Source organism: Gracilinanus agilis, chromosome 2 (assembly GCF_016433145.1).
Source record: "Gracilinanus agilis isolate LMUSP501 chromosome 2, AgileGrace, whole genome shotgun sequence".
In the NCBI taxonomy this organism is placed as follows: Eukaryota; Metazoa; Chordata; class Mammalia; order Didelphimorphia; family Didelphidae; genus Gracilinanus; species Gracilinanus agilis.
The window spans coordinates 182,069,699-182,097,296 of record NC_058131.1 but is presented as its reverse complement, the minus strand read 5'-3'; the positions used below and the strand labels follow the sequence as shown (position 1 = coordinate 182,097,296).

Below are 27,598 nucleotides of genomic sequence, written 5' to 3'. Positions count from 1 at the left end.
TGATATGACCAATAATAATAATCTTCATTATAATGCAAGCTTTCAATGGGGATTGTTTCATTTGTTATATTTGCATCCTCAGTCCATTACGTAGTCCCTGTCACACAGTAGGCCCCTTAATAAAGCTTATTGATTGATTGATAATTACCAGATGGAAATATAGTAGCTCAAAGAAAGCAAGGTATCTGCCTAGTGCCAACCTTTACTGGTATAGTATGGAATTCGGCAATATAGAAGACCAGAATTGAGAATTGGGCTTCAATAAAACCTATCCTGGACCCCTAGCATATGAGTTATTCTGGGAAACAAAGCTTTTTGGGTGATGGAGGGGATACACTTTTAATTATTTTAGCCATTTCTATTAAATAGTTTAATAGTTAGTAGTTTGTTTTTTAAGTCCTTGGTATGTCATCTTAATTTTTGCTCCAGTGCCTCTTTCTCAGGCTCTGCTGCTTTCTACTTGTATGACCTTGGGTAAGGTCACAGGATGACTAGAGGCATCATCTTCACCGTTGCTCTTGGTTCCTTTGACTTCTTAACTCCATTCGGATCATTATCTGTTCTTTTCTGTACCATGAAAACATGACATCTGCTCTTCTATTTTATGTCAATGTTTGCTCTTCCTGAATTGGTTGAATGGGGTGTGAGGAAGATGGTCATCCATCCCTTTTAGTGTTTTTTTTCTAGGTAGATTACTTCAAAGCTTGCAAATTCTTCATCAGAAGATTTCAAAGCCACTTTTCTCCAAGTTTTCCCTTTTGTTCGACTTGGAACAGAATTCTGGGCATTGACTCTTTAATGTGATAACAGAATTGAAAGTCCTTTGTTATGAACTAACTTTCTTTTCTGTGACAACAGCTCCTATTTTGAATAACATTGGTACATTGGCTAGATCAGTAAAGAAAATGTGGTCAAACAGAAAAATGGTGAAAGAATTTCTGAGCACTAACTTGGTTTCTTCAAGTTGGACAAGTATGGTTGCTTAAGCAATAACCAGCTTATTGTCCCCAGGATTAGCAATAGTCCTGGGATAGTGTATTTCTGAAGGAACAAGCAGATGATAAAATAAGTCAGAAAGAAATTTATTTATCCAGTGTCCTCTATAAGCAACTGATAAATGAGTAAGATCTTTAAAAGGTCTAGAATACATTCATCATATGGGAATCTGAAGCATTAGTACATACGAGAACAGTCAACCTGTCTTTGTTCTGATTATCTTGGGGAAGTGTTATTTGATTCACTGGCATTTGTGGGTAGAAATTGGCAAGCACTGGCCCAATAGTTTGGTTTTTATCTGTACTATAAGACTGTTTGGGAGATAGACTGTGCTCAGAAGTAAGTTCTGTGAAAAAGGAACTCCCAGAATCTCTTACTTTGTCCTGATTTGTAGGTTCCCACAAGCGATGACTCATCTTCTAATGGTATCTCCCAGTTTGAAATGTCAGGGCCATTTCTGGTAATATAACTGATCAGCTGCATTTATAAATAAAAAAATCTCTTACCTTTCCATTGAGCAGGGGTCCAGAGATAGGAATTAAGAGATTCCTGGACACTTAGGAGAGAACACTATCACATGAAGGATGAGATCAGAAGCCGGACTGTAGAAGGTTTAGGAGAAAAAGGGGAGATACCAGAATATGAGATAAGAAAGGAAAAGAGTTTACGATGAAAGGACATTTGTTCCTTATGAATCTGGCAGTTCAGAGGGCAGAATAAAAGGGGTGTGACACGGTGGGGAGGTGAAGTGGAGGTGGATGGTGGGATAAAGAAATGGGCAGTTGGAGAAGTAGCCTGGGGCTTGTACATTGGCAGCTAAGGGTTCAGAATCTCTGGGATGGGGAGAACACGAGAGACTGGGTGTTCACCTTAAGCAGTGAATCTAAGCAGAATATTAGTGGTTGGAGACAAGTCCATTGAGGAAGACAGGTGATCAGACCATTCAAGATATTCTCTCAAGGTCCAACCTTATGGCAAGTGATGCTAATGTGTCCTCCGAGGGCTGCCTGGCAGGAGGCAGAAGGCAGGAATAGGTGAAGGTAAGGCTCTGGGGAATCCAGTCAGGAGGCAGGAAGTGGCAGTGCAAGGTAGACCAGCTAAAAAGTCTCTGTGGGAAATCATGGAAGCTGGGAGGCCAGTGGCTGGGTCTTATCTCTGGCAAAGGGTGTCTTATAGCAGAAATGGTATTATAATTTAGGGTGGCTTGGTGTAGTGGAACAAACATTGATTGTCTTTGGAGCTGGACAGCCATGGTTTAAGTTCTGGCTCTGACACTTCTAAATGAGTGACCATAGACTATTTAAACCTCAATGTTCTTTTCTGTAAAATGGGATGATGATACTACGTGATCTACCCTCTCTCCCAAGATTATTGTAGGCAAAGCCTTTAGTAAAGCCCAGATCCTTTAACAAATGTGTTGTAAACCTAGGAATGGAGCAAGATTCTTAAAACAAAGGTCAAGTGTCCTACTTCATAGTCTTTCTAGTGGCCACAGCAATGACCTACTTTGTAGAGAGACTTGCCTTGATGAAAAAAAAAAGTATGCATGAATGTTGCATGTGCAAGGGGAAACATTTTTAATAGCTAATAGAGTTGCTTGACTAGTAGATAAGGCTTACTTTAAAATCCTTGTGCATGAATATGTGTAATGCTGAGACATACTAAGCCTATGAACTTGTTCTTTGGAGCCCCTGGTATGCAATAGATGAAGCAAGCTAAATATTTTGAATATCTCTCTGGTGTAATATATTGGTCAAACATTCATCCGTCTCAGATGTGAGCAGGGTCACAAAAAAGGTCATAAAAAAATCAAAGTGTTTATTTTTAATGTTCATTACAACTTTTTTTGAGTTCCAAATTCTCTCCCTCCTGCCCCTGCCCCACTTATTGAGAAGGCAAAGCAATGTGTTATCAATTATAGAAGTGAAATCACTCAGAATATTTCTATATTAGCCATGTTGCAAAAAAAAATAAAATGAAGTAAAAAAATTATGTTTCAGTTTGCATTCAGACTTCATTAGTTCTCTTTCTGGAGCTGGATAAGCATTTATTATCCTGAGTTCTTCAGAACTGGCTTGATCATTGAACTGATCAGACTGGTTAAATCAGAGATGACCATCTTTACAGTATTGCTGTTACTGTGTACAATGTTCTTTTGATTCAGCTCACTTTACTTTGCATCAGTTCATTAAAATCTTCCCAGGACTTATGAGAAAGATCTCTATCCACATCCAGAGGAAGAACTCTGGGAGTAGAAACACAGAAGAAAAACAACGGCTTGATCGCATGGGTTCGTGGGGATATGATTGGCGATATCAACTCTAAACAATCACCCATATCAATAATATGGAAATAAGTCTTGATCAATGACACATGTAATATCCAGTGCAATTGTGCGTTGGCTAGGGGAGGAGGGGAGGGAAAACCGTGAATCTTGTAACCATGGGAAAATATTCTAAATTAATCAACTAAATAAAAATTTCCCAGACAAACAAACAAATAAATAAATGAACCTTCCCAGGTTTTTCTAAAACCAAGATGCTAAGTGCTTGCTTGATTTATTAGTTGCTTGAGGGCAAGGGACCGTTTTATTTTCTTTCAATCTTTGCCATTTATCTAAGTGGGGATTTTATTCATAGTAGATAGTAGAGCCTGGCAGAAAGAAGTTCAGGTCCCACAGCATGTACTTTTTGTAGCTCTATGACCTCAGTCTTTGACCTCTCCAAGCCTCAGTTCCCCTTCCTTATCTTCAAAATGGGGGTAACTAATTGCACCCACCACACACTGTTGTTGTGGGGATCAAATGAGGAACAGCAATTGTTTTGCAAATCTAAAAGGGCCTTTCTATAACTGGCATTTGATCCATGGTTGTTGACAAGGGAATAAACTGCATACTGTTTCTGAGAGACAAAAGGAGAAAGTAGCCCTGTGCCTAAATTCTGTAGTCACTGATCTTTAACTTCCATAGGATGAAGATGAATTTTGAGTCATTTTTTTCTTTTTCTTTTTCTTTGGATATTTTTTCCCTTTATAAAATATATGCCATGTTGTGACTCAAGACAGAGTCACTTGTTGGCACTGACCACAAACAGCATTATCCTTATAATAAAGAAATGTGAACTCATAATAACAAGAACATTGTTTAGTCATTTTTCAGTTGTGTCCAATTTGTTGTGACCCAATGTAGCTTTTTTTTTAAGGCAAAGATACTGGAGTAGTTTGCTGTTTCCTTCTTATTTTACAGAAAAGGAACCCAGCACTCTTAGTAATAAGAATAATGACTTTGAAATGCTTCAAAGCAAGCTTCAAAAACCCGAGTATTTCACTTGGAAGGTGATTGTGAGTGGCTATAGCCAAAAGAATTGATCACTCAGTGATCAGCCATCTGGCTTTGAGCCTCTTCATTCATTGCTAGGCAAGTCCTCTTGAGGACAGACTATCCCTGGCCGCCTCCATCCTTAGAGCCTTTTCCCCAGCTTGGTCAGAGGACTTGCCAATCACCCAGCCTTGAGAGAAACCAGGATCCTTTACCTCTGTGCTGTGATGGAGCACCAGAAAAGGAAGATTTGGCAAGAGGATACAAATAGAAGTTTTCCTATTTTATTTTTGAAGTCATTCCTTATGGAATTTGAAGTAGTGAGCTGTTGAAGGAATCATTTTCTTAAGCATTCTAACCAAGGCTAGAGAATTTTCGCTCAAAGCGCCCTTTTTGTTACATGATCAGTGCCAAGAACAGACTTATTTAGTGTTATAACACTTAAATTGAGGGAAATACTGCCAATGCAGGATCCAGCCAGCACCCTTTGATTTAGAATTACCTCTTCAGTCTTCCTGCAGAATTCAATATGTTAGCACATTTAGTAGTGCTATCTACTTTGGAACCTTCTGTGGATAATAATAATAATAGAATTTATATGATGTTTTAAGGCTTGCAAAAAGCCTTAACATTTGCAAAGGTTTACATATTTTATCTGACTTGCAACCACATTTTATTTTAGAGGGAGTCAAGAGAAGATTTGGGGAGGGGAGAGTAGACATAAGAGAATACAGCACAGTAGAAAGAATGTTAAACTTGGAATCTAGATGACTGGTTTTGGATTCCACTCCCCCCCCCCTTTTTTTTTAATTTAATTAAAAAAAAAAACCTTACTTTCTGTCTTAGAATCAATACTGTGTATTGGTTCCAAGGCAGAAGAGTGGTAAAGGCTAGACAATGGGGGTCAAGTGACTTGCCCAGGGTCACAGAAAGTGTCTAAGGTCATATTGGAACCCAGGACCTCCCGTCTCTAGGCCTGGCCCTCAAGCCACTGAGCCACCCAGCTGCCCCCTCCATTTCCCCTTTTTACTAGCTGTGTGGCCTCTGATTTCTCAGGTATGAAATGTGGGAATTGGAACAGGCAGCTCCAAATCAGTCATCCTATATTGGGGTAATGATGATATGCCTTGAATAGTAATTTACAAATTGCTTTCATGCACATTCTCTCATTTGATCCTTGCTACAGCCTGGTTAGGTAGAAGGAGCAGACAGAATTAGCCTTATTTTGCACACGAGGAATTAGAGGCTCATCTTCAAAACCAGCCTCAGAACTTCTTAGAAATGTGACTTAGAGCAAGTCATTTAACTTCCACTGACCCCTGTTTCCTCATCTGTAAAATGGAGATAATAATAGCACCTACCTTGTGAGGATCAGATCACCTCATTGTAAAGCACTTAACACAATGCTTGGCACATAGTAAGTGCTATATAAATGTTAGACAGGATCATCCTAGAAGACTTTCCTCCGGTCACCCTGCTAGTCAGTGGCAAAAATCAAACCCACATTTTCTGATGTGGTAGTCATTATATTATATATATATATATATGCATATATATTTTATATATTACATATTATCGTATATATATTATAAGGTGTTATGTAAAGGATGGCAACATGGAATCCCTGCTCCAGGGAGAAATGCCACCTGATTTTGTGTTCCCATTGGAGAGCTGAAGAATAGGTATCGACTTAAAAAAGAAAAGTTGACAAACGCATCAAATTGACCTTTCTCTCTGTCAGATCTCTGCCAGGCTTTTCACCATCTGTTCTGGATTTGCGGATTATTATTTTTCTTTTGAAAGTCTTGTCAATATCCTTCCTTGAACATGAACAAAAGCAAAGATGGGCATATTGTCGGCAGTAGCATCTGTCAGCAACTCAGCATTACAGCTAGATTCCCAAACGCCGCGGTCCTCCTCAAGCTTTTGCTAGCTCCCTCACCTTTTCCCTAGCTACTAGAGACTACTGCAGGCATTCATGAGCCCCCACCACACTCTCTCCCCTTTCCTGTCCTCTCATAGCCCCCCTCCCAGTCATCAAAAGCTGTTCTTTCATTCATTCATTCATTCATTCATTCATTGAGTCATTCATTCATTCATTCATTGAGTCATTCATTCATCCATTGAGTCATTCATTCATTCATTCATTGAGTCATTCATTCATTCATTCATTGAGTCATTCATTCATTTATTCTTTCATTCTTTCTTTGATTCAACAAGCATTTTCTCAGGGCCTTTTAGAAGACACTGTCCTAGGAGTTAGAGGGACGAGTCATGTCAGCGCAACCCTGTTTTCAAGAAGGAGGTGGCATCCCTTTCTCTTGGGGGTGGAGGGAGCAGCTGGGCAGATGGGACATGGGAATGAGAACTGGAGTCAGAAGATGTGGGTTCACGTTCCAGGTCTACTGTGTCAGCTTGGGGAAGTCATCAAAGCTCTGAGCCTCCATTTTCTCACCTGTAAAGTGAGAGGACTAACCAGATTCTCCCTAAGGTCGCTCTGAGCCCTTTGATGCTTAGGATGAAAGAGAGGTTCAGGCACAGTGCTAGGAGAAATTTTAAGAGAGACCCCATTTTTAGTTGGGGTGTAGACACGGGGGAGAGGTCAAGTTAGGTTGAGTTTCTTAAAGGAACGCCACTGAGATGAAACAATGCAAGATGAGGATGGGGGAGATGGGACTGGTAGACTGGAGCCACATTGCAGTTGACCTTGATGCCAGGATCAAGAGTTTATTTGATATAGAAATAGGTCTTGATCGATGACACATGTAAAATCCAGTGGAATTGCTCATTGGCTACAGGAGTGGGGTGGAAGGAGGGGAGGAAAAGAACATGAATCATGTAACCATGGAAAGATTCTAAATTAATTAATTAAATAACATTTTCAAATTAAAAAAAGTTTATTTGAGGGGGCAGCTGGGTAACTCAGTGGATTGAAAGCCAGGCCTAGAGATGAGGAGCCCTGGGTTCAAATCTGGCTTTGGACACTTCCTAGCTGTGTCACCCTGGGGAAGTCTCATTACCTAGCTCTTACTACTCTTCTGCCAAGACAGAAACTAGTATTGACTCCAAGAAGACAGAAGGTAAGGGTTAAAAAAAAAAGATAGTAGATTAGTCTAAAAGTAGAGATGAGGCAATAGAACTGACTGGAGTTGGCAATTGATTGGATGTGGGGAAGGGATGAAAGAGGGAATATTTGAAGGTTTTTGAGACTGAGTGACTGGGAAGCTGGTAGTGGCCCATGTATTTTCCTGATGTTTAGATAGGCAGCATGATTATAGAGGCAGTTAAGTCTAATAGTGAGTTGAGATATGGGCCTGGAGTCAGGAAGATCCAGGTTCAAATTCTGCTTCAGACACTAGCCATTGGGTATATCCATCCCCAGAGAGCCAGAGTGCATGTTTCATGGGATCACTCATGTTAGAGACTATGGTTTTTCATGTTTATCTCCCTAATCCTAAATGCAATACTTTGTACTTGTAGGCACTTAATTAAATGTTTGCTGAATTGACTTCTGTGGCTCCTTTTACCTTTGAAAACTTATGAGAGCCATTTAGAATTGGGAGCTGAGGGATGGGGATTCTTATGATAGAAAGGGAAATAATTTATATTTCCCCACTTGGATAAGGAACCGAAGAAAACAGAAGATATTTTGGCACCCAAAATGCTCCAAGAAGAATCCATGTGTCAGGGAATTGTCACAAAAGCTCTTTTGACAACAAATTCTGCAATCACTGCTCTGGGCTGGCAAGAGTTTCCTTCCCTGGTTGCTCCAGGTGTTTCCAATCATTTTTGTTGTTTTCCTTTTTCATCAGCCCAATGAGATCCCATCTCTGTTCAAATTACTATTCAAACCCCGAATCTGGAGTTTGAGGAGTTTTTTTCTTCCCTTCTCCACTCCCAAATCCTCAAACATACACTTTCCTTGCAAAATGAAATATCAATTCGGTTCAGCCTCCCAGTCTTCTCACCAGCATAATTCAGAAGGCAATCGAGCAGCTTGGTGCTGTGGTAACATTTGTTCCAGGAACAAGTTTCTGCCAAGGCAGTTCTGAAGCCCAAGTTATATTGTCATTGTTGTTATTGTTGTTATTATTTTGATTTGGGGTGGCAATCTGGGTGGCAATTGATGGAACTGGAAGAGACCACCATATAGATGTAGACCAACCCCCTTATTTTATAGAGAAAGAAGCCAATTTTTCACATCTTCTTTTTAATCAAGATCTCAATGCTTTGGCCCTCTTCATTCATTGGGAGAAGCCTCTTGACAGAAAGCAGTCACCATTGAATTACTTAAGTAGCTGAATAGTTCTCTATGTGCTCCTGGCACTTATAGGAGAGGCTATAGAGGACAAATCACTAGACTGAGTAAAGAGATAAGAATTCTGGTCCCAGCTCGTTAAGGTTAACTGCCTGTGTGATTATGGTTGTTTAACCTCTTTGTGTCTGCACCCCTGGTTTCTAGATGAGGAAAACTTTTATAGAATATAAAATATAGAATAAATATAAAATGTAGAATATAGGGTAAAAATGAGAAAGTATAAGGAAGTACTTTGAGTAGTATGAAACGAATCAGTCAAACAAATGTTTATTAAGTGTGGAGTATACATTTTAATGGGAGATACAGCATTATAAAACTTGTCAGGTACAATATAAATATAGAATACATTGGATGGTAACCATAGAGGAGAAGGCACTGGCAGTTGAGGAGCCTGAGAAAAGCCATCTTCAAGATGTAGCAGCTGAGCTGAGTTTTTAAGGAAGGCTTCTAAGAGGCAGAGATGAGGAGGTATGGATCACAGCTGATTCAAAGACATGGAGGTGGTTGGTAGAATGTTGTGTCTTAAGAACAGTGTCATCCATTAGATTGTAGAGTGGTGGAGGGGACTAATTTGTTAGGAGGGAGGAAGGAAGGAAAAAAGGAAGGAAGAAGCAAGTCAAGTTGTGAAGTTTAAAATAAGTGAAAGATGGAAGTTCCTTAGTCACTTCCCTCCTTGCAACATGCCTCACTTCTTAATCATGGATTTGCAGAGAGTGAAGTGTGGATGTGTCAGGCATAACCTTTGGCACACCTTTTCCAGTCCAAGCAAGGACCAACAGGAAAGCTCCTTTAGGGTTTGCCATATTCTGTTCACTGGATAAAAAGAGTTGAGGAAAATTATGGGGTTGTGAATGTGGGGTGCTGGAAGGATACTGGTGCCCTCAAGTTTAGTTGGAGAAAGATAACCAGTTATGTCTTGGATAAATTGAGCTTGAGATGCCTATAGGACATTCAGGTGGAGAAATGCCCAATAGGCCATTGGTGATGTGAGACTAGAATTCTTGAGAAATGATAGCTAAATATATAGATTTGTAAATCATCTCTCCATATGTAAATGATAATCAGACTCATGGAGGCTCCTGAAGAGAAGGTAGGGAAAGAAGAAGAGAGGTGTAGGATAGGATAAGACCCTTGGGGATGGAGGGATATTCCTGCTTAGGTGGGCAAGAGGAAAATGTTGCCCCAGAAAAGAGGACCATCTAAGGCAGTCAGATCTGAGAAGAGAACACCAGAATAGAGCAGTATTATGAGAATATTCATGTGAATGTGTGTGTGTGTGTGTGTGAGAGAGAGAGAGAGTGATGGTCAATTATTATTAAAATTATTGTATTCCTCTGTGGGTTGACTTTTTTTTTTGCACTTACTTGCCAAGGTATTTTAAATTCATTAAAGGCAATTTTGAAAATGTTGATAAGCAGAGAGAGGGGACACAGACAAGAAGTGAATAATACACTGAATTTCCATATCAGATTTTATTTCAAAGCATTCCCAGTCCCTGCTTACCCCAACAATAAAGCAATGGTTTGAAATCAAAGTCAAACTCTGATCTGAGATTCTTTTAATATGTCTTGATTTATATTACTTGGAATGAATTGAGATCACTTTCTCTCCAAATGATGTGATATAATCTTGAAAGTTTACAAAGATTATTTCATTAGAGAATGATTTTTAATTCTCTTTCATCCAAATGCCACTTGACATATCAGGAAAATACAGCCCCCAGCTGCTAGTCTCACTTATATGATCACCATCCATGGCATAGTTCATCCCAGAAATCAGCTCACTTGTCACAACTTGGAGCTGAATGCTAGCTGTTTAGATACATAAAAGCTTTAAAGAAAAGACTAAACCTAAAGAGATAGCTCTGGAAATGGAGATTTACCCCCTTCCCAATCCCTCCCACCCCTGAAATTGGACAGCTCTTTGCCATCAGATTTATTAGTTAGATGTTGTGTTTTTAAGTCATAGGAAGGGATCCTAAGATCCCATAATTCCAGAGCTGGGAGGGACCTTAGATGGAGGAAACCATTTAGTCCAACTTCCTGATTTTACAGAAGAGGAAATCATGGGAAGTCATTTGCTCAAGATCACTTTGGTATTGAGAAAGGCAGAATTGGATTTAAAAATTCATGATTCTTTCTGTTTAAATTTTCTAATTTTTTGACTTTACCCAACTGACTACTGAAACTAAAAAGATATTATTAGAAACTGGTTTTAACCTGTGACTTCAGAAATCTGAAAGAGCTAGAATTCCACTTCTGTAGGACCTGTAGGACACTGAAAACCCTATTTCATTGAAAGTTTCAATCACAGATTAGTGATTCCCAATTTGTAAGCCTGAAACTATATTCAGTTATGTCAAGAGATGCCATGATATTCCTTCAATATTATATGCAATGGAAAAGATAAATGTTTTGAGAAAAAGGTAGAAGACTTGAGTTGTAGATCAGCTATGTACGTTGCTTAATCTCAGTTTTCTCATCAGTAATATTAGAACAAAAAAATAATATGAGAAAGGTATACTGGATCATTTTTAAGGTCACCTAGCATTTGGGCAGCCAAGTGGCACAGTGGTTAGAGGATCAGATCTGGAGTCAGGAAGACTCATCTTCTGGAATTCAAATCTGGCCTTAGACACTAGCTATGTGACCCTGGACAGGTCAAATGAGCTGGAGAAAGAAATGGCAAACCTCTCAAGTATCTTTACCAGGAAAACCCCGAAAGGTAGTCGTGAAGAGTCAGACACAACTGAAAAGACTCAACAATAACTAGCTTAAATATTATGAGACTGTGAAATATTAAAATGAAATTCCATTGAATTGAGATAAATATATTGAATACTAGCAAAATAAATGTTCCATTTGAATATTAATATAATTCTGAATCTAGCTAAAATATGACAATCTTTGCTTTTTTCTGTATGACTACACTGTGTTAGCATTAGAAATAGGCTGTTAGATTACAGTAATTGAAATATGTAAAAATTCAATATGTTGAAATTCTAGCCAACATTTAAATAATATAATTGGTCTGTTGGCTTGTAATTTAGAAATATAATCTTCAAACAAAATATTGTCAAAGTACAAAGATATTAGAGATGTGGATTCGAACCATCAATACATGTTCTGGGCACAGGACGTGATACAAAGTTTAGTCCAGACATGACCCCCTACCCTAAATGAGTTTATAGCCTTATGGTAGTCTGTGACATAAATACAGGTAATATGCAATAAAGACACTTAAATTAGGTATATACAGATAGTCTAGGTGCTGAAGCATGAAAGGCTTCTTACTGTATGAGTCAGTATTGGAGTTGGACTTGAAAAGATGAATCCACTTCAGTGGAGGAGGATGGGAAAGGAAGAAAAGGGAAGAGAAGGCATTTTTGGGTCAGTGAGTCGAAGCAGTATGTCACTTGGGGGAGGCATTCTGGACCAGGAGTTTTAGAAGATGGGGGCTGGAATTCAAACTGCCATTGGCTGCTTGAGTGGACAACCCGGACAAGTTACTTGACCTTTGTAAGCCTCAGTTTCCTTCTCTGTAAATTGAAGGTGTCACATTAGAAGACCTGAACCTCCATTTCCACATCTGTGGCTGGTTTTCAGAAGTTCTATAAGGTTAAGATCCTCTAGGTGGCACAGTGCATGGAGTGCCTGGCCAGAACTCAAGGAGAATCATCTCCCTGAGTTCAGATTTGACCCTAGACACTTACTAGTTGTGTGGATCAAGTTGCTTAAGCCTGTTTGCCTCAGTTTCCTCATCTGTAAAGGAGGTGGAGAAGGAAATGGCAAACCTCTCCCGTGCCTGACAAGAAAACCCCAAATGGGGCCATAAAGAGTCAGACACGACTGAACAATCAAAAGTTTAAGACAGAAGTTATTCAGATAATGAATCCTTTCCTGATACTCCCTCATGCCCCCATTGCAGATACCTCCCCATCACTTCTCCTATTTATTTTATTTTTATTTTATATGCATTTTTTCCCTTGATATATATATATATGCATTTTTTCCCTTGATAGAATCTTCTTGAAGGCAGGGGTATTTCACTTTTGTCCTTGAAAATCCCCATTGCCTTGGCACATAGTAGGTGTTTAAAGGTTTATGCAAAGGCTTATTTATGTTTAAAGATTAATTCTTAATTGATTAATCCTGAAAGATAGATAGGAAGGAGAAATATAGAAACATAAAAAAATGCATCGAAATCTATAGTCACCATTTGCTTCCTTAAATTACCACGCTTCATAATTCTAGTGTCATCATTTTAGTAAGAGTTGATAAGTATCTCTCTTACTACATAGCATGTCTATCTTTTCCCCCAAATAGCCTAAAGCTATAATATGTATCTCATAAAGGCAGACGTTTATAAAAGAAAACAACCTTCTGTCTTAGATTCAATCCTAAGTATTGGTTCCAAGACAGAAAAATGGTAAAGGCTAGGCAATTGGAGTTAAGTGATTTACCAAAGTTCACACAGCTTAGGAAGTATCTGAAGTTAGATTTGAACCCAGGACTTTCTGTCTCCAGGGCTGGCTCTCTAATTCACAAAGCCATCTCACTACCCTGTAGAGTGGACATTTTATAGATTGCATTGTGTTGTGTCATTAACTAAAAATGTAGACTTTGCCTTTGTGCTCAAAGCATCGAACTGGAAATTGGGATACTTGGAATCCAGGCTTGGCTACTTGCTTGCTATGTGACTATGAAAATGGATCAATAATTTAACTTCTGGGTCCTCATTTTCTCATTTCAATTCATGCAAAGATAATTATTATATTAGAATTATTAGAATGTTCTGTAAAGTTCATTCCAGTTTTGAACTAAAAAATTAACACATTATCCAATTCAACAAATATTTTTTAAGAGTCTACAATATGCAGTGCACTGTGCCAATCATAATAAGATAAAACCAGACAGAGTTCTCGATCTCTGGAAGCTTATAGACAGCTTTGGGGTAGGGAAAGTGAATAAAACAAAAACAAAGAAAAGTATAGTATAAAAGTAATGTGATTGAGGTGTTTTCTTTTTTTGAGAAAGTCCTTAGGAAACTTTATAATGCTATATGAATCTGTACTATTATTTTACTGTTATTCAGAGTAAAGAGACCTGAGAGATGTGAGGAACAAGATTGTTTGTAGTGAGGGTTAACAGGGAAGGTTTCATGAAAGAGATGGCATCTGACCTGATCCTTGAAAAGAAGGTAAAGATACCAGCTGGAAGAAATTGATGTGGAATCCATTCCAGGTGTGGAGGGTGATGTTGTATGCAAAGACAGTAGCAAAAAATTGGGGAGTAGTAAATATTAGAGTTAGCTGAAATGTAGAATATGTAAAAGGAGAATAATATGAAATAAGGCTGGAAAGGTACATTGTGGAGTTTATATTTTGTTTCGTAGACAGTGGGAAGCCACCAACATTTTTTGAGCTGTGGGATAATCTGGAAATCTTATGTATTTAAAAAACTGAAAGGCATTAGATGGATAGCTGGATTTGAGAGGGGGAAAACTGGAGGTAGGGAGATCTGTTAGGAGGCTGTTAAAAATAGTCCAGTGAAAAAGTGAAGAGAGCCTGAACTAGGGTGATTGAAGTAAGCAAAAAAAGGAGGCAGAGGCAAGACCTTGTGTAGAGGAAGATGAGTATTTTTTAAGTGATTAGATGTGGGAGGTGAGAAACAATGAAGAGTCAAAGATAACTCTTAACTCTGGGCACTTGGATGATTGGTACATCTGGTGGTACTATCCATAGCAATAGTGAGATTTAGAGGAGAGGCAGGTTCTGATGGAGGAGCAAGGGAAAAGACGAGGTGAGCTTTGGACATGTTGAGTTTGAGATGATGACTGGATGACTTTGAGTTGTCCTTGAGTTCTCCAGTAGTTAATTTGAGAATCTGAAAATCAGAGAATCTCATATCAGCCAGTCATGGTGCTTCCTATTTGGTCTATCCACAGTGGAGGACAGTGTTAGGGGTCATCTCCCTCTTGATGAAAACATACTCCATTTATTGATGCACAGAATCTAGAAGGACAATTTCTGCCCCCTTTGCCCATTTATTGGTTCCTGTGGATTACTGAGGACCTCTAGTGTTTTTACTGTATTTGGGCACTTTCTTTCTTCCCCCTTCCCTGTTAGTTTAATGTGATTAGCCAGCTTCCAAGAGAAGAAATTCTTCCCAAGCCTTGTCATATGTCCTCTGTCCCAAGATCCCTTTCATTGTTCCTCTGTATTATACCTTCACCCAGAAAGCCAAATCCCATTCTCTGACCTCATCATCTTAACCCATTGTTCACTTCCCATAACATCTATTCTCTATTTAACTCCCTTCCATTGGTATCTGTGATGAGAATGCTACCTGAAACCCAAATTTGAATTGAACTTCTTGATCAATAATTCATAGTCCTTAGAAATTCTTTCCAGATTATTCCTGGCAATATAATCAATTAAAAAGTGGATCACTCTAGTGAGTGGTAAGCCTCAGATTTGAGTTAGAAGTCCCAGAGGGCTCTCCATCCCATCTTGAATACACATGTAGGAAGACTGTATGCTTCCCAGTTTTGCATTTCAGGTAGACATATGGCTGCCTCCATTCCTCTTGTCTACCACCCCTAATATGTCTTTTTTTCCTGGAGTCAGTGACAGATGTCCTTATTGCCTCATGACATTTGAAAATCTCCTTTATTCTTTCATATAGCAAGAGAAAGTTGCTGTCTTCTCAAAAGATCCAGAACCATTCTTAGTGGAAAAAACTTTGTACATAATACCAATCTTGTTCCAAATGCCTTTCATCTTCTTTCCTCTTACAACATGATTTTCTTCTACTTCTAACTTCTTGACAGCCCTAAATAATTCTGATTTGAATTCCTTTCTGTTCCCATTAGGAATTTATTTCTTTTTATACTGCCCCCCTCAAAGGGATTATGGATCTAAGCTGGGAGGAAACTCAGAGGTCATCTAATAAAACCCCCTCATTTTACAGATGAGGAAACTGAGGCCCAAGTTTCCATGGGGTGGTCAATTTAAGAGGTGGGCTTTGAAACCAGATCCTCTAGCCCTCTTTCCACTCTTTTTTTTCTGTCCTGCGGGGGAATACTTCACCCTTCATAGTAAACCCGGAAAACAGAGGTGCACCCTCATATCTCATCTTGATCTCTTAGCCCTTTGATCATCATCTGCAGAGGATCTAATTTGTATTTAGTGCACATGCCTACGTTGATTACTTGACACCTAACAGCCTCTGCAGGTCATTTGAACAGTGAGTGCTCTCAGCAGACATACCTGTAGCCGTGGAGAGCCTCTCTGACTTTTGTCTCCTGTGACTGTTCCCCTTGGGGGGGATTACTGTGGTGAATTGCCACGAGTGTGCTTTGTCTTCTCTGGCCCTGTTGCCATGGGTTCAGGGGTTCTCCCTTTCAGAGGGCACCAAAGCCCTTTACCCTCGTTTCCTCTTTTGGTCTCGCAGGTATTTAGCCAGTAATTAGCCGTCTCTTGTTCATGCTGTAATTGCCCCTGGTGCAAGCAGTTAACTTCAGCCAGGAGGAATCTGTGACTAGCCTTGCCTGAAAAATTCCAAACGCCCTGCCGGCCTCCTGAAATTCTTTCATCTGCTGCCTGTTTGTTTTGTTTCTCAGGTGCTTTGCAACCTCTCAGGCATGGCGGTTAGAGTGCTCTCATCTGTTTTAGAGTTCAAGAAACTGAGGCAGACGAAGTCACTTAATTTCCCACCATCACAGTGGGTGACACCATTTAATGTGGGCAGCAACTCACAGTTCATTTCAGCAGATATTTACTGAGCACCTACTGTGTGAGAAGAGTGGATAGAGTGCCTCTCACAGAGTCCAGAAGACCTGGATTTGAATCTAGCCTTTGGCACCTGCTCTTTGTAGGACTATGGCTCTTTTCACCTTTGTGAGATGTGAATGGCCTTGTCTGTTCATGGGGATAAGTAATGGCCCTATGTGTGTATTAAAGGAGATAATGGGGAGTAGCTAGCTGGAGATGGTAGGTCCTGCATTCAAGTCACTTAACCCCAATTGCTGAGCTCTTACTGCACATCTGCCTTAGAACCAATACTTTGTATTATTTCTTTCTTTCTTTCTTTCTTTCTTTCTTTCTTTCTTTCTTTCTTTCTTTCTTTCTTTCTTTCTTTCTTTCTTTCTTTCTTTCTTTCTGTCTTGGAGTCGATACTGGCAGAAGAGTGGTAAGAATAGGAAATGGGGGTCAAGTGACTTGCCCAGGGTCACACAGCTGAGAACTGTCTGAGGCCAGATTTGAACCTAGGACCTCCTGTCTCTAGGCCTGACTCTCAATATACTGAGCTACCCAGCTGCCCCCTACTTTGTATTGATTCCAAGACAAAAGGTAAGGGTTTTTAAAAAAAGAAGATAATGTGATTTTGGGAACTCTATTATATTTATACTATATACAATATATTTATATGATAAACTTTATAAACATTAATTTACTACATAAACATTTATTATTCTTGTGCTTTTGATTGGGTTTCAGATAGAACTGGTCATTATTATTTTATATTTGTGTTTCATATTTATTTACATTTATATATTATATTTACTATACCATGGATGATTACATAGGTAGATAAAATAAGTTTTTGTAGTTGAAGGCTCAGAGCAGATTCTCCAGTGTATCTACATGTAATCAGTATTGTTGATTTTATCTTGTGTGAGTCTCTCTTTTACTTATTTGGTCAAGAACTCTTCTAGACGTAATTGTGAAAGGTAATCCCCTTCCCTGCCTCACTCATTAGTTTGTGATATGATCTTTTATATCTAAGACATATATCCAGTTGGTTATTTTATATGTAGTATGAGATATTAGTCTGAGTGTAGCTTCTCCTAGACAGCTTTACAGTTTTCCTAGCAGTTTTTGTTGAGAACGAAAGTCTTTGCCCCAGGAGTGGGCGATCTTGGGTCTGTTCAGTACTAGGCTATTATGTTCAGTTGCTTCTGAATCTAGTGTACCTAAAGTCTCCCATGGACCTTGTCATTCCCCTATTTGCTAGACTCCAATGACTCCTTATTGCCTGTAGCAAAAAATATATTTATTTAAAAATTTTTAAATATTTAAAACCCTTTTTTAATATTTAAATTTGATATTTAAAATTGATATTTAAAACCCTTTACGACTTGGCCCCAACCTACCTTTCCTCTATGTTATTCCCCTGCTTTTACTCTATGGGCCAGCCAAACTCACCTTCTTTTTCTTGCTCTCATACATGGTGTCTTCCCCTGACCTTCTGTCTATTCTGGCCATCCCTCACCTTGGAATGGAACATCTATCTTAAGGAATGCCTCTTCCTTCTACTTGTAGCTGGTTCATCACCATCTACCCAAAACTTTTCTGGTAGCCCCAGTTGCTCTCCTTAACAACTTTGTATTTAATTATTTTGCTTTTATTTTGTGCTTGTTCTGTATATGTTAATATGTAGTATATGATATGTCTCACTCATGAGAATGTAAGCTCTTTGTTATAAATCTTAGATCTAGAAATAGAAAAAACCTCAGAGGCCATCTGGTCAAAACCCCTCATATAACAGATGAGGAAATTGAAGTTCCAAGGTTAAATGACTTACCCTCCCTTAGTCATTTTTTAATTAAATTTTATTTTTTCCAATTAAGAAGCATTTGCTTTTTCTCCCTCCCAGTTTCCATTATCATCACCACATTCTCCCAAAACAAAACAAAACAAAATAAAAACTCCTATAACAAATATGCAAGTCAAGCAAAACAAATTCTCAAATTGACATGCCAAAAATATTTGTTCCCAAGTCACTTGATTTTGTTTTCCTCAATTTTTCATTCCTCAGAGACAGTTCTGCTTCAGTTTATTTATTAGACCACTCACAGGTTCACATACACAGAGATAATTATGTGTACATGTATCCTGTGACTTGCAAGTCATACGATCCATGCCTGTCCTTTTTTAGAGAAGTGGAAAATTTGCCCCTATCCCTCCCCAATCTTCCCCCAAACAGAGCATCTTCAGTATTGTATCAGTATTTAGTAAGGATTCTAACTGATACACTGTGGCACAATCAAACGTAACAGACTTCTGTACAAGCAGCAATGCAGTGACTCAGGACAACTCTGAGGGATTTATGAGAAAGATGCTACCCACATCCAGAGAAAGAACTGTGGGAGCAGAAACACAGAGGAAAAACATATGATTGATCGATCACATGATTCAGTGGGGATATGATTGGGGATGTAGCCTCTAAAGATCACTCTAGTGCAAATAGTAATAATATGGAAATAGGTTTTGAACAATGATACATGTAAAACCCAGTGGAATTCCTCTTCGGCTCCAGGAAAGGGAAGGCAGGAGGGGAGGGAAAGAACATGAATCATGCAACCATGGGAAAAATTCTAATTCAATTAATTAATTAAATGGATTAAAAAAACTTTTTTAAATATATATTTAGGACTCTAATAGCTATAGCAAAGCCTCCTGGGTTGACTTTATTCACAAGAATATGGAAAACTAATTTGTTCTTAGGTAAGAGTAGAGTATTTTTCACTTTTTGTTTGCTGATTGTACTTATATTCCCAGCAACCAGCAGTGAACACACAGTAGGTACTTAATAAAATGTTTGTTACTTGTTGGATCCAGGATTGATTTCTCATCTTGTCCTTCATGGTATTTTCTCCATGTTTGTTTGTTTTTTTTAACCTTATTTAGTTTTATTGTGCACAGGAGAAGCAGGGACCCTGTCTCCTGTGGTCCAACCCAACCAGTAATGTTGATTTATCTTCAGAGAAATCTGATCTCACTTGTTTCCTTCCCCTAGCCCACTGTAGTACTGTTTATCCATCCTTTGTGAATCTAGTAAAACACCATATTTGGACCTAACTTAGCTGTGGCCAGGATGGGACTTTGAAAAGACTGTTTGTTTCTCTCATAGGGGGATTTGCCATTGTCTTCCTGGTGAGGACAAGCAATGGGATGAAATGTGCCCTCAAACGCATGTTTGTCAACAATGAACATGACCTCCAAGTGTGCAAGAGAGAAATTCAGATTATGGTAAGTCTGTTTATTTCAATTAAACAAACATTTATCAAATGAATGATAAAAGAAGTAAATATGCATGCATATATGTGGAATTGATATATACACATGTACATATGCATATATTTGTGTCAAATTCCCATATTTTGTATATATTGGGCATCAGACTTTTAGAGCAGAAAAGCTTTCTGTAAAGACATTCCCCCCTAGTTAATTGTTTTCTATGTCTAAAGTTTTATCATAGCCATTATAAATCCAAATAACTTTTTTTTTTGTGGTCGATACCTTGGAAGATGAAAATGGAATTGCCTCTTCATTTACTCTGTCACTTCATCCAAATCCCCCAAGGGCAATGTAGAAACTCCTTGGTCTTTCTAAGAACACTGACTCACCTTCAGTGGTGAGTATTAGAATCTTTCTCTGAAAAACCTTGGCAATATATCAAGGCAAAAACTTGGTGATTGGGTTAAGTCATGGGTGGAAGGTTGAAAGATGCAGTTTTATCTCATTATAAGAGGAAAGTTTCAGTGTCTTTTTTTCTTTCGTATCATTTTTTATCATCCTGCAAAACACAATTCCATATCGGTTATTGTTGTAAGAATCAAACTCATACATAACCAAAATTCCAAAATAAAACCATAAATATACTGATGTGAAAGACGAAGTCCAACAATTCTTTCTCTGGATTTTCTTTCATATCATATAGATTTCCAAATATACTTCTCTTCTTCTTATAAGCCTTTACTGGCAGTAAAGATTAAAAACAAGTTTAGCAAGTATGTTTGCAAAGATATGCAATATTTGAGGCCCATAGACTCCCACCTCTTCATTTTCTTATCTCTACTCCAAGTGGACCTCTACTTTTCATTTGTAGTGAATTGAACTAGATTGTCTTTGATTGTCCTTGCTTCTCTTAATACTTAGCACTGTAAATGCTAAGCACTCTCCAAATATGTTCCTCAGCCTTTGGTCTTTCTTACCAGATCAAGAGTATATGTCTCATCCAGACTATAAGTCTACAGTAGATGCAATAAGTGAGATTGCAGTGTATTGGGGCTTGATCAGTCAGCTTTATTGATGCTTCTTAGCTAATTGCATAGGGGTCCCATTTTAGAAAATTATCTTGCTTTGACTGGATGATGGATGCTCTCTCACTAATAGATGTTGGCCACCTTGCCTGTTTGGCTTCAACCCAGATTTTTTTCGGCTTCCCAATTATTTTTCTTAAGGAATTATGGACCAGTTCAGATGGATTACAGCTGATTTGTGTTCCAATAAATGTAAAGGGACTATTTGTACTTTTTCCCTGGACCCTTAGAGAGGACGTATGACCTCAAAAAAACCCTGATTCATTTTTGGCATCAAAGAATCATCTTTATTTCCATCCACTCCCTTAAGTAAATCTTATTTTCCAAATGAAAACACATTAAGGAAAGGGCCAGATTTGGAGTGAAAATGCTAGAAATTTATGTGAATCATAAATTTTAGAGCTAGAATGGAATTCAGAGGGCAGAGAGTCCAACACCATCTTTTTATAGCTGAGGAAAATGTAGTCCAGAGGGGTTAAGTGATTTGCTTAAGGTCATACCGCTTGCAAGTGGAGCTGAGGCACCAGTTCAGGCCTTTTATCTGCAAGGCCAGTGTGTGGGCCTCTTAGGGAAATGCCTTTTCCTCTCGAGTCAGCAGAGAGTTATGGCAGCTGGTAAGTCAATGCATGGACTCGGAAGATGCCTGCTCTGGCACCACCCTTTAGGAAAGGCATTAAGAAGCTGGTTGATAAAAGTTTTTGAGTTCATGACATATGAAGATTGGTTGAAGAAAATAGTGAGGTTTAGCCTGGAGAAGAAAAGACTTGGGACAGGCATAGATTCTGGGTGAGGCTTGACCCTGTATCTTGCAAGAATTCTACCTTGCCATCTTCCATGTTACAGTCATTCATTCATTGGACATTCTCAAAAAGAGATTAGACTTATTGTCTGCTTGACTCCAGAAAGCAGAGCTGGAAGCAATGGCAGAGAGATACATTTAGGCAAGATATAAGAAAAAAAAATGTCCTAATAAGTAAAGCTATCTAAAAGTGTAATGGATTGCTTTGGGAGGTAGTGAGTTCCCCCTTATTAGAGGCTTAAGCAAAGCCTGCACAAGTCCTTGTTTGGTATGTTGTAGAGAGAATTATTGTTCACATGTGAACCTGCACTATGTGGCTACTGAGATCCAAATTCTGGATTTATTGTAGAAGGAAGGAAAAACATTCTTTAGCTAGTATTAGTTAGCATTTATATGTAGCACTTTAAGATTTGCAAAGCATTTTACAATATTTTCTCATTTTATATTTACAACAACTTTGAGAGGTAGATACTATTATTATCCCTATTTTACAGAAGAAATTGAGGCAGAAGGAGGTCAAATGACTTTCTCAGAGTCACAGAAGTACTAAGTACCTGAGGCCAATTTGAAGAAAATAAATAAATTCGTTGACTTCTCTTATTTTTATCTGGTAATCAATATCCCTCCGTCAACAATCATTTATTGCCAGGATAAGGATTTTCTTGCTACTTGATTTCACCTGGCATTGGACAGCTCTATATAAATTGTTCCTAGTAGAATTCAGTGAAAAATCTCTAAAGGAATGATATATTTGGAAGAGAATAGTTCTTCTAAGCATAACCCCTAGGCATTGAGGAAATAGGGAGCCCCACTTGTTCAAAGAATAAAAACGAGAGAAACAGATTGAGAATGTCAAAGGGCCTGGCTAATAAATTGACCAAATACCCCTGTTGTTCTAAAGGGGAGTACCTGAAAATTCAAGTTGTTCTTTCATACATATGAAAAACACCTAGTTGTTCAATGAAAAGTAAACATATTTTTTTTTATTTTTATTTTTTACATTTTTAAACCCTTAACTTCTGTGTATTGGCTCCTAGGTGGAAGAGTGGTAAGGGTGGGCAATGGGGGTCAAGTGACTTGCCCAGGGTCACACAGCTGGGAAGTGTCTGAGGCTGGATTTGAACCTAGGACCTCCCGTCTCTAGGCTTGACTCTCAATCCACTGAGCTACCCAGCTGCCCCCAAAAAGTAAACATATTTTGCAAATTTACTTTGAAATTTTATAATAAGGACAGGCAGTCTGTTTCCTGGTACAGAAAGTGCTATTAGAAGAATCGAAGGGGAGTTATTCCAGACTCAAAGATATTTTCTGCCACTCGATTTGGTTTGCAATTTCAACTTCTGGGAATAAGTTGATTCATTACTATAAATGAATGAATTTACACTTAAGGTACTCTTATCACTAGCGTGATGGCAGGTCTTTGGGTTTACTGATATTATGGTTCAATTGCAAGGCATCCTATAGTAACTCTTTTTTTGAGCCCTTTACACGAATTTCCTAGACTTACATTTTTTAAATTTTAATTTAATTTTGAACCTTTACCTTATGCCTTAGGGTCATTTATGACAGGTGAACAGCAAGGGCTAGGCAGTGGGAGTTGCCTGCAGTCACACAGCTAGGAAATGTCTGATGACAGATTTGAATCCAGGTCCTCTCAACTCTAGACTTGAAGCTATATCCTAATGCTACCTAACTACCCCTTAAAAGTATTTTTAAAATTAGAAAAAAAAAAAGTGGATAGGGATTGGACCTGTGATTTCATTGAATAGAGAACAATCATTCATTGAGAGATGATAGAGAACTATGTCATTGAATAGAAAACTATTTTTAGGTGAAGAAATTCTCTTTACCAGTGCTGACCAGCATTTCTTTTCTACTTTTTGTCTTTAAGTTTCCTGGAGTACTTAAAGGTTAATTGACTTGATCAGAGTCTTATAGTAGTCATTATATGTCAGAGGGAAGACTTGAATCTCAAATCTTCCCGGGTAATAAAGATAAAAAAATCTTAAGTTAACTTAAAGATAACATACATAGTTTGTGTTTTTAATTTTTTTTTTAAACCCTTACCTTCCGTCTTGGAGTCAATACTGTGTATTGGCTCCAAGGCAGAAGAGTGGTAAGGGTAGGCAATGCGGGTCAAGTGACTTGCCCAGGGTCACACAGCTGGGAAGTGCCTGAGGTCAAATTTGACATTCCCCCAGGACAAGGATTGTTTTTGCCTTTTCTGGTATCTTCAGTACTTGTTGAGTGTCTGGCCCATTGTAAGGGCTTAGGAAGGATCTTAACTGTCTGACTGGCTTCTTACCTCCCTCCTCACTTTTCAGCTCCTTATAAATAGGCTGATGACCCTACTACCCCATGGAAAGCTCTTTCAACAAGGTTACTAGATTTCTCATAACTCTTTAAATTCAGTGGCCTTTTAGACCTGCTGACTTTCTGTGGATTTTCACATTTTGCCCTCCCCCTTATTATTATTATTTTTAATCCTTACTCTCTGGCATAGCATCATTTCTGACAGAAGGAGCAACAAGGGCTAGGCGTTTGGGGTTAAGCGATTTTCCTGGGATCACATAGCTAGGAAGTGTCAGAGAGCAGATTTGAACCTGGATTTTCTTGGCTCCAGGTCTGGTGCTTTATCCCCTGTATTACCCTAGCTGCCCTGACTTTTTTTTCCCCCTATATATTTTCTTTCTCTGATTTCCACGATGCTACTTTCTGCTTCTTCACCTCCTCCCTAACTGACCATTTCTTTTCAGTCTCCAAAAGGATATTGACTGTCTGGAGCTTTGGGCTGAATTTAATGAGATGAAATTCAATAGGGCTCCGTGTAAATAGTCTTGTACTAGGGTACAACAAGATCAACTTCACAAGTATTAGATGAGAGAGGCTCAGGGTTAGATAGCCGTTCTGGAAAAATATGTGGGAGTCCTAGAGGCCTGGGAAGCTCAGTAGGAGTTTGGAGTGTGATGATAGAGCCACCAAAGGGCAAATGGGACTTGGGCTCCATTAAGAGGGGCATAGCTTGCAGGCAGAGGGAGATGACAGTCTCTGGCTGTGCTCGATCCTTGTCAGACCTCATCTGGGAGAGAGTGCTCATTTCTGGCCACTAGCTGGAGACTCTCCAAAGGAAGACATTCAGAATGGGAAGGGCCTTGAGTTTATGACATATATGTTGAAGGAACTGGACAGATTTAGCCTGGAGAAAAGAAGATTTGGAGGAATATATGAGAGCTGTCTTCAGATATTTCAAGGGCAGTGGCATGAGGGAAAGGGATTAGACTTGTTCCTTTGAGCCCCGGGGAGCAGAAGCAAGAGGCATGGGTGAAAGTTGCAAAGAAGCAAATTTAGGCTTGATACCCAGACAAACTTATTAACAATTCATGCTGTCCAAAGAGGAATGGCTTGCCTTGAGCAATGATAGATTCCTCCAACTAAGAAATCTTCAAATAAAGGCTGGTTGACTGCCTTTTGTGTAGGTTATAGTGGAGATTTTTTTTTTTTTTTGGTGTTATGGATGGATTAGATGGCCAACTCTTTTTTCTTTTTAAAACCCTTACTTTTAAATCTTTCCTTACTTTAAACCCTTAGTTAAAACCCTTACTCAATAAAATCCTGTTTTAGAATCAATACAAGTATCCGTTCTAAAGCAGATGAGTGGTAAGGACAGGGCAATTGTGGATAAAAGATTTACCCAGGGTCTGAGGTTAGACTTGAACCCAGGTTTTCCCAACTCCAAGCCAGGCACATTATCCACAGAGCTGCCTAGCGCTCTCTACATGGCCAACTCTTAATCTGTAATTCCAGAATGAGAGGGAAAAAAGGGGTAGAAGAAAGGCTTCAGGATAGAGATGGCAGCTTTGGGTAGCTCTGGAAGTGTGAAGTTTCTGAAACTAATTCTTAGTTGAAGGAACCTATCGCTGTCCTATTTTAGACAGAATTGATGTAGCATATTGCCCCCCCCCCCGAATTTTCTTTTCTCCGGGCTAAATTTGTCCAGTTCCTTCAAATTATCCTTATATGTCGTAATTTGTTGTTTATGGAGGGAAAAAGTGGCATTGCAGACAAGAGACCCTAGGCACGGGCTCCAGCTTTGATCTACACCGACTGTGTGACCTTAGGCAAATTACTTAACACAAAGCTGTAGAACAGTTGCCCATCTGCTTCGTTAGCAGGCATTTCCCCCCTGGGAGGTCCCTCTACTAATGAAATCTCAGCTGTAACTCCTTACTGCTTGCCCCCCCCCTCCCAAATGTATATGTTAATGTCCTAGGGATTCAGAGCAAGTGAATGAAAATTAGCCCCTGTTCTTGAGGAATTCATGTCGTGTTAGGAGGGATACAATTATTTGTGTAAATAAATATATTTTGAGGAGGCAGAGAGTACAAGTGGTAGGGCTGGGCAAGGCTTCCTCCAGGAGGCCGACTCTGATGACCCTGGAAGAAAGCGAAGGATTTGAAAAGGAGCAGGTTTCATGCATGGCGGGGTGGTGGTGATAGTAGCCTGTGCAGAGATGCTGGAGAGGGAGATGAAGTTCCCTCCCTGGAAATGGAAGCTAATTTTGCTAGATGAGAGGTTACCCTGGGGAGAAAGAGGAGTAGGATGTCTAATGGGAAATAAATCAGAAAAGGTGCTTAGACTCAGATTGTGAATGGTGTTAAATATTACTCTGCAGGATTTTTATTTTATCTCAGAGGCAATGGGGAGCAGTTGAAGGTTCTGAACTGGAATGAAAAGGTCAGACCTGGACTTTTGGAAGACCTTTTCATCTTAGATTCTGCCCTTTTATTTTTTTATTTCAATTATTCACTTATTTATTTATTTGTTTTAGTAGTCACACTATATGCTTTTGTTTATTTTTCATATATTTTCATATATTCATAGCAATATTAATTGGGAGAAGGTAGGGAATGTGCAGAAATGACTGTATTTCTTTAAAAAGCACCAAATAAGAGTATTTAGAAGAAAAGAAAGGAGGAGTTAGTGTATTTGTCTTTTATTTGTGTTCACAGAGGGACCTGTCGGGACACAAGAACATTGTTGGATACATTGATTCTAGTATCAATAATGTGAGTAGCGGCGACGTGTGGGAAGTTCTAATTCTCATGGATTTTTGCCGAGGTAAGTGTGTATACATTTATGTACCCAGGGTTATTTCCTTGGTAGTTTATTGGCCAAAGGTTTGCTGATCATTTATTTATTCAGTACAATTCTCTGCTCATCATCTTATTAGCTATCAAGAAGAGCAAGAGATGACTATTAGTTCTCAGGTATACATGGTTTTGACAACAGCAGACAATCAAAAAACCCTTTTTTATATTTGACTATGTATGTACCTGTGCTAGAGCTAGTCTTGCATGGTAAAAAGAGTATTGGCTTAGAAATAGTAAAATCTGGTTCAAATCCTGCCTATGCTACTTTCTCAACATATAATCCTGGGCAAGCCACCGAAACTCTATGAGTCTCAGTTTCCTCATCTGTAAAATGGTATGACTGTTACCTCTAGAATCTGCTCCACAGAGTTGTTGTGGGAACTGAATGTAGGTAAAGTGCTTTGCACATTTTCAAGTGATATATATACAGGAGTTTTGAGGATGGTGATGACTTGCCTTCCATCTATCTGGTGAACCGATTAGTAGAAAAGTCACTTTCCATGTTCATCATGGGATCATAGCTCTGGAGGGAAAGGACCTTATAAAAGCCAACCCCTCAATTTACAAGTGAGGAAGTTGAAGCCTAGAAAGGTTCAGTGACTTGGCCAAATTTCCCTAGGTAATAAACGGCAAAGTTAGAATTCAAACTGGATCTTGAGACTTCTGAGTTTAACACTTTCCACTATACCAGACTGCCCAAATATTAGGCAAAAAAATATTTGTTTTAGGAGAAAATCAAATATTGATTTAGTATTTTTATATTTTATTCCTTTCCATAATGGATTCTTTCCAGTAACTGCCTAAAAACCATGTTTCTTTGTCTCTGAATTTAGTTCAGAATTCTTTGAGTCCAGAAGATCAGCTTTCCTTTCTGAGTTAAGTTTATACATTAAGCTTCCCTATACATCACT

At 38.8% G+C, this 27,598-nt stretch overlaps 1 protein-coding gene across 1 annotated transcript in view; it reads left to right on the top strand.

Annotated features, from left to right (window-relative positions):
- AAK1 (AP2 associated kinase 1) overlaps window positions 1-27,598 on the top strand; it is a 231,061-nt gene that overhangs the window by 85,340 nt on the left and 118,123 nt on the right. Inside the window, exons 2-3 of the mRNA XM_044659555.1 lie at window positions 19,547-19,665; window positions 26,547-26,655. Coding sequence (XP_044515490.1) covers window positions 19,547-19,665; window positions 26,547-26,655 — 228 coding nt within the window. The remainder of the gene's footprint in view (window positions 1-19,546; window positions 19,666-26,546; window positions 26,656-27,598) is intronic.